General features: G+C 44.5%; 1 protein-coding gene across 1 annotated transcript in view; it reads left to right on the forward strand.

Annotated features, from left to right (window-relative positions):
* LIPC (lipase C, hepatic type) overlaps positions 1-13618 on the forward strand; it is a gene marked incomplete at its 3' end in the record, with an annotated part of 135389 nt that extends 121771 nt beyond the window's left edge. Inside the window, exons 7-9 of the mRNA XM_084241121.1 lie at positions 7366-7483; positions 9035-9253; positions 13507-13618. Of these exons, the coding sequence (XP_084097247.1) occupies positions 7366-7483; positions 9035-9253; positions 13507-13618 (449 nt within the window). The remainder of the gene's footprint in view (positions 1-7365; positions 7484-9034; positions 9254-13506) is intronic.
* Between the last annotated feature and the right edge of the window lie 389 nt (positions 13619-14007).

Consider the following 14007-nt stretch of genomic DNA (forward strand, 5'->3'; position numbering starts at 1 on the left):
GACTCTCTTCGCTTCCCTGTCCCTCTACCTGTCCTTTCTCCCCACACTCTGGGCCTCATCCTGGGATGGACCCTTGTTCTATTGCTCACTGCAGCTGATAAGAGCACTCTTTTCTTCTGGTTGGAGAGATGACCAGCCAAAATGTGACTTGGGATGTCTGTCTTTGACTTTCCTCAGCTACTTCTTTTTTAAAAAAAAAGATTTATTTATTTATGCATACAAGAGCTGGGGGTTAAAGGCCAGAGGTGCCGGGGGGTGAGAGGATTCACCAGAGACAGAGTGGCGAACAGAACATGCAGATCGACCGAGGTACACAGCTGAGGGGAGCAGCGGACGAGGCAGGAGAGGTGTGCCTTGCCATGTGGGATTCTCCCTGGCCAGCTGGGGATTGAACTCGTGCTGCAGATGAAGCAGACTGCTTCATAGTACTGTGCTTAACCCCTTGCGCCACAGAGAGGCCCTCCTCAGCTACTTCTTTTGGAAGTACTCACTGATTTCCAGAAGAATTTGCAGGTATAGTTGTGAGGGTGCAGGTTTGGGGTTGGGATAAGGAGAGTCTAGAATGTAGCTTTCCTGCCTGCCACATATGTAACTATGACCTAGTGACAAACTTGAGGGCCTCAGTTTTCAGCCATAAAGTGATTGTGTGTAGACAAGCTTGGAGATGAACCACTAAAACTGTCACTTATGGGTGGGACTCGGAGGCATGCCGGTCAGTCTAGCAGTAAGAAAGGAATAGAGAACAGAGAGTTAACACTTTGTAGAAACCAGGCGCTCTTACATACACCATCTCCTTGCATTCTCTCCACAACCCTGGGAGAGCGCTTTTAATGCTCATTTTACACTTGAGGAAATGGAGCTTCCAAGAGGGCACATGTGCTCGAAAATCACAGGACAGTAGGTGGCAGAGGGAACTGCGGCTCCCACCACTCAGCTGAGGACTCTTATTGGCATTCGATATGAAGGGCCATGGCGCAAACAGCAGGCAGCAGTGTGTCAGTCAGCACAAGTCTCCTCACACACCCCCACACACTCCAAACTCCTCTCTCTCTCTCTCTCACGTGCGTGCGCACGCGCGCGCACACACACACACACACACACACACCCTCTCCCCTTTCTCTCATATATATATATATATATATATATATATTCTGTTTACCCTTCAAACACACATCTCCTCACCCTTCAAACACACACACACAAACACACTCCACACACAAAAAAACACAACATTCCTTGGCCTTCACACACAAACACATCACACATTGACACTTCCACTCCTAAACAGAAGGGCAAGCTCCCTATCTTTGTGACATCGGGCATCATGTAAACAGAGGGGTACAGTTGAGCCCAGATGCGGGCGTCTCACACACTCGTGCTCACAGTCACATGGCCCCTTCCTTCCTCCCCTGAGCCTGCTTTGCGTGGATTCAACCAGCCCCTGCACAATAACACCAGCCCAGGACCTCTCGGACCTCGGGTCTTCAGTCTCCCTCTCGGGCATTTCACATCTAGGAACAAGCCCGTGGCGCTACAGGAAAACACAAGAAATCTCTTCCAACCATCTCCATGAGAAAAAGTCAATACACTGAAGAAGGAAAAAAAGGCCTTTTGATGGTTGCAAGGAGAGTAATAATAAAACTCCCAGAGCCAATATCTAATGATTCGAAATCATTTTTTCCCTGAGACAAAAGAGACAAAATATTCTCTTTATAAATTTCACAACCCGGCGCTCACAGCGGCTGCCTTGTGAAAAGAAACTTAACCTTTTTTTTTTTAAGTGGCACCAGTGGGGTCCACATGAGATTAGATTCCAGAGTCTTTAGGTTATCTGAACCCTACAAGGACTCTCTGGTGAGAAGAATTTCCAGAGGCCTCCCATTCCAGCTCTAGGGGAGTTTGCCTGCGCTCATTCAGGGTTAATGGACTATTTCATACTCTTCATCTTTAAGACCTAAAATAATTCTCCTGCCTGAACTGAGGAATGCTCTGTGCCAGCCTCTTTGCAGTTTCAGGATCGAAAGCACTTTCTCCGAATCATTTTTTTAAATCCTTATTAAACATGTCATAAGGTAAAGTGAGCAAAATTACTCAGGTTTTTTCCTTAATCTTTGTAACAGCATCATTGTCCTGGGGTTTGGGTGTGGAGGAGGGAGAGACTGTGTGATAGACAAATTGTCCTTTGTCCTCTTTTTTTTTTTAAAGGAAAATACAAAAATCCAAAATAGGAACAAATAATTAGTTCCCAGTATGAAAGATTGCTGAACTTCTTTAAAATTAAACTTCATCCCATGATTTCTCCCCAGAAGAGACTTTCATAGTACAGGTAATACGGTATTCCCTATTACCTGTATAGCCAAGTGTGTCCTGCAGAGACAGGGGTGCCCTGCTCCCTCAGTTCTGTGCCCTCTCCACAGTCCATACCTCTTCTGCGAGCTAGCTGGGAACATCATGGCTTCTGCACCTTTGAGCTCCCTCACAGGCTCCGCCCCAGGGAGGCCCTGTGAGGCCCAGGTCTTCCACATCATAGGCTGTGAGAGCTAAAGGGGCCTTTGCATCCATTGCTGCCCTGGGTTTTACAGCACGCCTTCCCCCAGAATCACAGATCCAGGGCAGCTCAGACCTGGAAATCTATCTCCTCCTACTCACATTTAAGAAAAATGGAAGGCAAAAACCATCACTAGTACAGGGACATGAAACAATTATTCCTGCTGTGGAGGCAGGCAGGACACGGGAGGAACCGAGTACAGCAGTGATGGCCCAGGGCAGATGCCCCTGGTCGGAGCCAGAGGAGCTTTTTGTCCAGGTGGCTCAATCAAGGCGGATTTTGACTGCAGCTTTTCTTCAGGGGCTGGCTGGGTGTTTGCACTCTCATTCAAAGGGCAGATTGGGCTTGCAGAACCAGAACCCCAGGATACAGTGGATAGGGTCTTTCAGAATCAAGCTCCTCTTCTAACTATGTGGGTAACGTGGACCCATGTCCAAATCTCTGTAATTCACCAGGATAATTGACCCCCTATCTGTGTACATCTCAGCAGAAAACAGGACTACATTTGCCTGTCAGCTGAAGAGCTCTGGCAGGACTCCTTACAGAGGGTGGGCAGTATTAAGGAAACCCACAGGGGGTGTCCACACACCCCAATCTAACAGCTGGCAGGAAAAAATGAGGGGACTGGCTAACAGGAGAACTGGAGCTGAGGAGGAGGGGCTGCCAACAGCAGCTAATCTTGGGGAGCAGTTGCTACCGGGTCAGACTTCAAAGAGAAAAGAATACAGAAAAAATACACTGACCTCGCTCGGCTCTTCCCTGATCTCCTGCTGCTGCCCTCTCAATGATCAAACCCAATCAGAACCATCTGGCAAGGGAGCCTGGGAGAAGTAGGCCGTGAGCGCACAACCTGGGGTTCAGAGCTGGGCTGAGAGTGGCCGGGACAATAACGGCAGGTGTAGAACATGGAGTCGAACCAACATGTGGTCCTCATTTCATCTTGTTTTGAGGACCAAACAATAATGTACGTATACGCTCATGTTGATGCCTGATACATAGTAGGATGTCAACAAATGGAAGCTCTTCGTCATTATTCCTACTCACAATTAGAGGCTTCAGTGCAAGTGTGTCCTGCCTTGTTTTCAAACGAAGAGCCCCTGGAGCTCTCTTTGCTGCCTGGTGTGTGCGATGACTGTGGAGATACAACAATGACATGGCTCCGAGACTCACCTCGGGATGATAAGACAAGGACGTTGCTGTCTTGAGACAAGGCAGAAGGTCACAAGGGTCACATAAGTGATTCTGCTTCCCAGCTGTAAGATCCTCCAAGGTTAGGATTGCAGCTTCTTTTGTTTCCTCTCTGAATACTTTTAAAGCATTTTCTTTGTCCAACAAGATTCTAATTAAAATACATGCTTATTGTAGAATATGCAGGACTTGCAGAAAAGCATAAAGAAGAGAATAAAAATTACCTCTCTCCCCTCTCCAGAGATAAGCGCTATCAAAATTCTGGTGAATCCGTCTCTTTCTCTGCATCCTGTTTTATAGGATACCAGTTTGTTTCATACTAGATAAACGATTTGTAGCCTAGTTGTTCTTTGGGCTTTTTTTTTTTTCCCTACTTCTTTCATAAGCATTGAAATCATTCCAAAAATATCTTTTAATGACTTTCATAAAAGTAAATCACATGGTTGGGAATATGAACTCGGAGTAGGCAGACGAACATCTAATTGCTGCTTCACTGCTTCGCGGCATGACAGTGGACAAGTTACTTAACTTTCCGGAGCTTCAGCTTCTTCATTTGTAAAATGATGCAGGAGGGAGGAGAAGTAGGCATCTTACAAAGTTGTTGTAAAGAGAAATGAGATAATTATGTGAAACCATTAGCTCAGCGTCTGGGATGCAGTAAAGAACTAAGTGGTAGTCATCGTAATTGTCATTATTAGTCCACAGTCATCCCTTGGTAGTGAATACTTAGTGTGTCCTGGTTTGTTTTTAATTAAATAATTCTGTTATGACCTTTTTTTAAACTCAAATCTCTATCCACACTTCAATTTTTTATGTAGGATTGGTCCCAGGTATAAACATTTAAGAGTTCAGTCCTAGAGCCAGAGGGCCTGGCCTTACATCCCATATGTGCTGCTAACTAACTGTGTGATCCTGAAAAAGTCGCTTAACCTCTCTGTGATTCAACTTCCTCTCCTCTAAAAAGAGATAATAACATATCACCTATTGAAGGATTAAATGAGATGACATGTGCAAAGCACTTTGCATAGATAACAAAATAAATATTTTTACCCATTGTAGTTATCATGCATTCTGCCAGTTTATACTCTTTTTTTAAAGATTTATTTATTTATGCATACAAGAACTGGGGTACAGGCTAGAGGTGCAAGGGTGAGAGGATTCACCAGAGACAGAGTGGGGAACAGAACAGACAGATCTACTGAAATACACTGCCAGGGGGAGAAGCGGGCAAGGCAGGAGAGGTCTGCTGTGCCTTGTGGGTTGCTCCCTGGCCAGGGAATCGAACTCGTGCTGCAGAGGCTGCAGATAGCTTCATAGTGTGGTGCTTAACCCCTTGCACCACCAGGGAGGCCCCAATTTATACTCTTACTTGTTTATCCCCAACTGTTTTTAGCAGTGGACTGAGCCCAGACAGTTACCCAATTAATATATATTAAACTGAATTGAAAATTTGTTATGAATGTTCCTAGTTCGGAGGCCAACCAGAAGGCAGTCCTCACACCTCCTCCCATCCACATTGTCCCCACGCCACCCCCCATGCCTGTTGTCTTTGGAAGGATATTTCCTATCTGCCTCAGTTCAACTTACAACACTGCTTGCTTGTTACGTCCCCTGACAGTTCTCATATAGTGTAAGACCTATCCAGAAGCTTCTGGGAAAAGTCACAGTCCTGGGTCCATTGCTGCCAACCAAGTTTAGGGGTCCTTCCCTCAACTTGGGCCCACAGTCCCCCTCTTAGTTCTCATTCAGTCTTGAGAGATAAAACCACTGTATTCCAGGCTTGAGAATTTGAGCATTTATTAGGTACAGAGCACTATCCTGGGTGTCAGGTGCTGTGTGAGCTAACTACTTAGCTGTTATAGAAAACTGGCCTACAAATCAACTCTCCGTGTTTGGTTCTTGTGATCATAAATAAGCATTTGGTGCTTCAGACGACCCCTTAAATAAGCCCAAGGAATATCAGGCACAGGAGCCAATCTATCACAAAATCCGAATGGGAAAATTGGTTTCTGCCAAAGGACAGGGTTGTGTAAATGTTAATGATCCAGGAATATGGTATCCAGGCACACCAGGACACTGCAGCTGGGGTGCTGGCAACACCCCCTTCACAACAGCTGTTCCTGGGTTTGTATATAGCTACCAACCTTCAGTGGAAAGGCACCAGTTGAGACTTAGAAGGCTGGTACACAAGGATAGTGAATATCTACCTGCCAGGTGCATGGGACAATGATTAAGGACTAGTTTCTTTGCAGTAGAAGTTCTCCTACAGCAAAGTTTGGAACTCAGGTCTTGAATTCTCAGAGGTGATTTCCATCTGGCTAAATGGCAATACACATCCTAATACACCCAAGCAAACTGTTAGTTCATTCATCCCACAAAAATTTATTTAGCGCCTACTATGTGCAAAGCAGTGAATTAATCATTCTCTAGAACATGAAAGGCAAATGCACAGCAAGCATATCATCAATCCCCCATCCTTTGCTCAAGACAAATACCAACCTCCCTCAGAACCCATCTCAATATAGGGCTCTAGGCAGTCCCATCATATGCAATTGGCATGCCATATTAAACCTGTTTGTAATATTGAACCTAAAACACTAGAGGTGCTTAAAGAATATGGAGAGAGCAAGAGAAAAAAGTCCACATAGCCATCAGCATGTTGGAATAAGGTGGGGTAATTTTGAAAACAACCCCACAGTTAGTTGATACAAAAAAAAAAAAAAACAGTCTAAGTAAAATAATCTTAGAAATATTGGCAGTAGATCTGGAATAAGAATACAGATTCCTCTCTGCAACCTTGAACAAGTCACTTCACCTTTTCTTATCTATAAAAATGGAAATGACAATAGCAATAACCACTCCATGGAGTTGTGTGACAAGAAAATGAAGTGATGTGATAGAAAGCGTTTAACAGTACCTGTGCTTTTATTAATTCAATATAGATACACTGCATTTAGGTAAAGAAAAATTAAACAAATTCCCCTTTTCTAAACACCTCAGTAGAATGATGTTTGACAAGACAGTAAATTTTAGGTTCAAGTTCTAGAACTGGAATTATCTTACTTCCATGGAAAATGTGCTTGTTATCTTAGTTCCTTCAGAAATAAGATACCACAAAGCTATTTCCCAGGAACTGGCCCCAGAATATAGAGATGTGGCTATTAGGGGATATTCTTCTTAGCCAGAGCTCCACCTCATCCCATCAAACAGAGGCAAAACAAAAAATGACAGTGTGTTCTCCTGCCTTTGTCAGGTGCCTAAAGCCATTCGTCCCTTGATTTACGAAAGGGGCCTTGACAGTTACACGGACTAGTCCAACAGAACTTGAATCCAAAAATTGGTGACAATGCTAGATCTACTATACTCCTGCCTTCCTTTGTTGGAGAATACTTACTATATTAAAAACACAATGAAAGTAATCTATAAGAGTTGAGTAAACACAGAGAAGGTGAAAAGAAAGAAAATACACATTCATAATCCCACCAACCAGGCGTGGGGGGCAGGGGCAGGATGTGGCATCTATCATCCAGACCTTCTCCTCTATGTTTTAAAATGTAAAAATATGAGATTTTTAATTGAAAATACTTGCTTAAATTCTTTCTCTTGTCCTGTGCCTTGCCCCCCTCTAGTTTATCATTACCAGTTCAAGATGCAGTTCATCAACCAAATTGAGAAACCAGTAGAACCAACATTTTCCATGTCACTGTTCGGAACAAACAATGAAGTGCAAAAAATTCCCATCACTCTGTGAGTATTTGAAGCAGCCCAGACTGCGGTGAGGACATGCCTCATTTTCTCATGAGGGCTGGGTGGACTCCATACTTTTCTAGGGTCAGACCAGACTTAACTTGCTCTTCTCAGCCCATTATCACCTCCCCAAATACCTTGCCAGAAGGGGAAACCTTCCACACCCAGGGTTTTGTCATCCCTCCTTGCCTCACCTGGCCCCACACTTTGATTTATGTTGGTTCCTCCCATGTATGTGATGGACCCATGCCATGCCATGTGGGCTGAGCAGAGAGGGAAGTCCGAGGTGGCACAACAGGGCGGGTGCCGAGGGCCAGAGCAATTGTTCACACAAAGACCCTGACAGCCTTTCCAGTGAGTTCTGAAAACCATGACCCAGAAATAAAACCCATACCACTGAGCGTGATACAAATTTTCCATCCCAATCAGCCTATACTACCAGCCCGTCACTGTAACCACCTGCTCACCACGCAAGCAGTGGTCTCAAAACCCTCAGTGGCTCCCCAGCTTCACCCGCCAGAAGAGGTCCCATGACTACTTTTTCTCAGTGTGGGCTTTCCCACAGAAATGGCACTAACCCTTTATCTACTTGGGGATATTCCTCCCAACTTTGGATCTCTGATCATCACCCTGATTCAATTATTCAGCAAGTATTTCCCTGCCCTGCAGTAGAGGTGGTGAGGACCTTATCTTTAGGATGCTCACAGCCTAGTGGTGTGGGTGGACTTCTAAATGACCTTTATAACATGCTGCAGGAAGAGCTATGATGAACTAAGCAAGGGAACCTTCCACCCACATGCCCCACTCCAATCCTCTGTTACCTCTCCACTGTCCCAGATTTCTCCCCTGGGCATTGTTCTAATCATACAAAGGGCACCAAGCTGCTCTGTCAATGTTGGAACATTTTAATGTCTTAGAGATCAGTGAATAAAATTGATAGCAATATAGATCTGCATTTAATCTTGCTCCAAATCGGTGCATCCTTTTTATATGTAGCTTTCCATTACTGTTACATTTTGTTGTTTTAATAGAAGTTTCTGTTTACATGGGGGAAGGGAGAAGCATTCATTGAGAGAGGACACTGGGGGGTGGGCGGGCCGTGTTGATTTAACCTACGGAGAGCTGAGCTGTCCCGAAGTCACTGCCAAAAGCATTTCTGTCTTTCCCATGGCAGATTTCCTGATTTGTTAACCCAAAGACTACAGTTTGAGCTAAACAAAGTCTGTTAAACTTTTGTAGACTACTAAAGGTCAGACTACAAAGTCTGAGCTAAACAAAGTTAACTTGATTCACCATTGCAAAACTCCTGGAGCCTTTTTAATATGCTAACACAAAACATAGTATGGTTTCCCCAGTATTACTGAGTAGAAAACCTTTTTTTTCCTAGGACGCCTATTGCTGTCTCTACTAATAGTCTGTCCAACACCAGTTTGGGAGATGCAGCAAAAAGACCACCCCAAGTCACTCAGGGGAGCCTAACACACCCTGAACTGCCAAAGCAGCTCTTGCTGTTACAAACTGACTATATCTGGTTTCTTTTGTATCTTCAAGGGGCGAAGGAATTACTACGAATAAAACTTACTCCTTTCTTATCACGTTGGATCTGGACATCGGCACGTTGATCATGATCAAGTTCAAGTGGGAAAACAGCGCAGTATGGGCCAATGTCTGGAACACAGTCCAGACCATCTTTCCGTGGGGCAAAGGGTCCATCTACTCCGGCCTCATTCTGAGGAATATCAGAGTCAAAGCGGGAGAAACACAGCAAAGGTGAGTGTGGACCAGCCTCCTCCAACATCTATGAAGCACCTCTGTGCCCCCGACTTTCACAGCTGAACACGTGCCTTTATCTTAGCCAGTGGACGTGAGTATGTCCTAGTGGTGGAGTGTAGATGTTGAAAGATGAAATACATTCACAAAATTTGCACCCAGTTCTCCCAAGTCCCAGTCTAGCCTCTTCCCACTGCCCACGGTTAGCAGCCACCTGCCTCAGAGTTTGAGAACCACCTCGCTCACCCAGTGCTCCTCAGGCTCTGGGCACAGCTGACTCACAGGGGATTTCAGTGCTGCTTGCACTCTGAATGGCAAGGACCTAGATGCAACCTCTCTTTGTTGTTTACCCATTGACATGCTTTTAACAGATCACAGTCTCGACACCTCACTCTGGGTGGTGCCTTTCAAGTCTTAGAGTGCCAGGGAATCACTGGGAAGCTTATTATATATGCAGACTTCTCGGTCCCACCTGCAGAGCGTCTGATTCATTGTGGTCCGAGAAGGGACCCAGGATGTTCATCTGTTAATGAGAATCCTGAGAAAATCTGCTGTGGCCTAATGGAGTCCCAGTGAAGAGCACTGCTCTGTGAGATTTAACCTTTCCCTGGGTCCCAAAGGCCCCTGGACAGTAAAAGGTTGGGTGGGGCACACAGAGGTGAGGAAAGGCCGGGGGATCCAGCTGCCCCACAATCATTTCAGAGCAAAGGGATGCCTGTAGTTTTGCTCCGGCCACCATGCTTGTCTGTCATCCTGCAGGCCTCCATGAAAGGAGATTTCTGTCCTCCCCAAGACCTTTTCCTACCTCCCCCAACCCCCTGTATTCAGGAAACTTTTCTCTCCTCCCCCACCTTTCTTTTGGGAAAGTCCATTTCTGCCTTTGGCTTGTCCCCTGTAGAGATGGGAAGCCACAGGCCTCTCACCTCTGAACCACACTCCTCCCTCACCTTGGGTTTCACTGCCAGGTGCGGACCCATGACAGATTTATGCCCCCTGCGCCCCTTATACAACCACACTCTGAGAGTTTTATCTCCCTGGGATACAAAATCCTGGCAATTACTAAGAGCATACTCTGCAGTCTGCCAACAGATTTCTCCACATGATCAATCTGAGAAAATTAAACTGCTTCTGTCCTCTTATACACTCTGCTATTCTTGCATGACTTTTTAACCTTTTAGAAGAGCTGTACTTCTGAGCCACTGCTCTCTGCATTCTCTGAGCTAGAGAGTAATTCCTCAGTTTTAGAGGCTATTCACTGTGATGATTCCACGTGATGTGTAGGAAACACCCTGCTACCTTCCCCTCTGGTGAAGGCATGGGGCTGTGAGGAAGGAAGGAGGGGAGGGAAGGCAAGGGCAATCCAGAGCTCCTGCTGCCAAGGGGACTGACAAGGTGCTCAGGAGCGTGGGTGTCATTCATCTTCCCAAGGACCTTCTGGAATGGCTGGTGTCGTCTGTGCAGATTAGGACACAAGACTCACATAAGTCACACTGCTTGGGGTCATGCATGGCTCATCATCGACCTATCCCAGTCCAACTGGAGTTTGTCCGATTCGTTGCCCATTTGCCTCCTGCTCATTGTTTGTAAGCACTCCTTCCCCGGACAGTCTTGGCCTCATTAGTCTACCTTTCCTCAGTCTCTTCTAGCCAAGTGCTGGTTATTACGACATACGCACATCAAACCCTTCCTCAAGGTTGGAGAAAGGACCTATAGTTTCCTAAGTTGTAAGGAGTCAGTGCCTGCTGTGTGTCTTCATGGTTCTGCCGGGGGAAACCAAAAACAAATCTGAGTTGTGGCTCTTGGCCGAAAGAAACTCCAGGACCTCATTAGGAAAACGAAATCCATTAATTTTGCTAATGATCTGCTCCATCCCAGGACTTCACAAGCCTTAATGTGCTCACAAATCATCTGGGAATTATGTTAAAATGCAGGTTCTTCTTCAGCGGGTGGGGTTAGGGCTGCAATGCTGCATTACTAACAAGCTCCCAGTTGCTGCCAGTGCTGCTGGTCCAATGACCATGCTTCCAATTGTGCAGGCCTAGCGCTGCCCGCTCTAGAAAGTCTAAGAAAATAGACACTTCACATTGGTGCTATTGGGCTGTGTTGCTAGGCCCCGAGGCATTCTCAGAGAGACAGGCAGCCCACAAAGCAACATGCAGGCAGAACCTAATGACCTCAGTGTCTGCCAGACCTAAACTCAAATTCCCTCCTATGCAGCTTCAGACAATACTGCACCTCTCTGAGACTCGGACTTTAGTAATAAGTGGGAATTGCAATATGTAGCTCATGAGACTGAAAACACCTACCAATTTCTGAGTTCTTTCTACAGACCAAACTCCCAGAGCTAGGATGCTGACCCTTAGGCTTTCACTCATAATCTCTGCTAACTGAAAAAAATCAGTGCGCTAATTTGCTGTGTGCCTTCATGGAAGGGGTTCAGGGACTGGTGACTTTCTTCCTCCAAAGGTGCAAAGCCAGGGTTAGAGGGTTTGTAGTGGGGTGAAGAGAAGGGACAGAAGAGTTTGAGTCTAGAGCAGTGCATGAAAAAGTGATTGGTTAAATGTGATGTGTTTGCTGTTCACAGTAATTGTAGAAGTGCAAAACAAAGCCAATGAAATGATCACCAGTCAGCCGCTAGCTGGGCAGGTTGGTACAGCTGTGGCAAAGCAGGAAGAGTCTCAGACAGTTAGTGGGAATGTAAATTACAGAGCTTCTGCCAGAGAACTTCATTCAACAATTACCATTTCCTGGGCACCTATTTTCTCCGGGCACTCGTGTGGGCACCCGATATACAGCAGTGAACAGCGGAGACAAAGCCCTTGGCCTGGAGATTACCTATCAAAATGTTAAATATGCATAATTCTTTGACCCAGAATTTTACTTTTAGGTGTTTCTCCTGGAGAAATACTCAAATGTCCACAAATGTGTTTGTGTGTGTGTGCGTGTGTGTAATGCAGTGCTATTTGTAAATAGTAAACCATTGGGAAAATCTCAATGTCCCTCAAGAGGAAAATGACAATCCATTCAGTGGAATGCCACGCAGCAGGTGAAAAAGAATGAAAAAGATTTATGTGTGCCTCTGTGAACAGAGCTTAAGTACATTGTTTGATGACAAGGAAAATACATATGAGAACCTTTATGTCATATGAATATCATTATATATGTGTAAATGCATAGAAATAGATCTGGAAAGACCTAAACCAAACCATGAAAACAGGGAGGAGTGATATTGGTGAAGGATGACCGAGAAGAGGATCTTTAATATTTGGTCTCCTTGCCTGAAATGGTTGCCTGATCTGAAAACCAAAATTATACAGTCTTTCATAAAGTTTAAATAAGGTTTTCATTTAGAGCAGAAGTGCATTTCACTATTGTAAACTGCGCTTTTAAAAAACCGTATTATGTGATAAATTCTAATGTTAGTATAACTAAAATGTTCCCAATTTTTGTCTCTGATTAAATTTCTTTACTATTTGAATTTTCAAGAATGCATTCATATATAACTCATAATACTCTTTTAATTTTAAAAGCCTGATTTAGCAAAGACTTAACCTTAGATGCGGTGCAAAAAAAAAAGAAGTCATAAGCAAGGATTCTCTTTGACCACTGCTAATTTTTTCCTAATAGGTTAAATTGACGTATATAACACAAAATATCCCAGGCCAAGTTAAAGCAATCAAAGCAGTCTAGTGGTTGGTCTCTAGAGAAACCCAAAACACATAGCCATGGCCTCTTGAGCTGCAGCATCTGCCCCAGTGAGCGGACAGGAGGGGGTTTATATGGCTGAGAAGAGCAGAGCTGGTGACAGCAGCTTGTGCCCAAGGCCCTTTAAGCAGGGCACTGACAAACTGGAGCACAGCCAAAGAAGGAAGGTTGGGAATGAAGCCTGCCTGGTGAGGAATAGCTGAAGAGGTTGAGAATGTTGGCCCCAGAGCCAGGGCAATGTAGGGACAGAAACAAGTTACCCTCAAATCTTTGCTGAGCAGTTGCAAGGGAGAAAGCCCAGGACTCTCAGTTCTTACAGAACTGAAATCACCCCAGTGCAGAGCTCCAGGAAGTCACTCTGATTGCTCTCCCTGACTTGGGTTTTGTTTTTTCTCAGAAGTTATAAAAATATTTGCAAATGTAAGAATCTAATTAAAAAAAATCATATAGCAGGTACTCCATCGATTGAGTATTTAACACTGGATGAAACACTTCACTAAGCAACCTCTAAAACTTAATACTACGTTTGCTTTATGTTTTCTATTCAGAATGACATTTTGCTCACAAAACATGAATGACCCACAGCTTCACCCAACCCAGGAGAAAACCTTTGTGAGGTGTGAGATAGACTCTAAGAAACCGAAGTCCAAGAACAGATGAGCTTTAATGAAGACCCAGCGTACGGAAGATATGTATATCCCTTTTCTGGAATGGTTGCCTGATCTGAAAACTAAAATTCTATAAAGAATCTTGCATAGAGTTTGGATTTAGAGGAGTACCTTTTACTACTGTAAACTGTGCTTTTAAAAACTGTTATGTAACTATATTCAACTGTTAGTGTAACTGAAATTTTCCCAAATTTATCTCTGATCGAATAGTAATATGTGCAAAATAAGTACAAATGTAAGAGCCATGTTAGATCCATTGTTCTAATTTAAAATGTCTTTTGTAATAAAGTCAGATTTCCCATATTTCTTCACTAGTTTGTTCTGATCGGTTTTTTGAACCCTGCTGGGAAGGCACTCTTTACTACACAAGTAACGCTTCCA

Source organism: Talpa europaea (genome assembly GCF_964194135.1).
Source record: "Talpa europaea genome assembly, chromosome: 8".
In the NCBI taxonomy this organism is placed as follows: domain Eukaryota; kingdom Metazoa; phylum Chordata; class Mammalia; order Eulipotyphla; family Talpidae; genus Talpa; species Talpa europaea.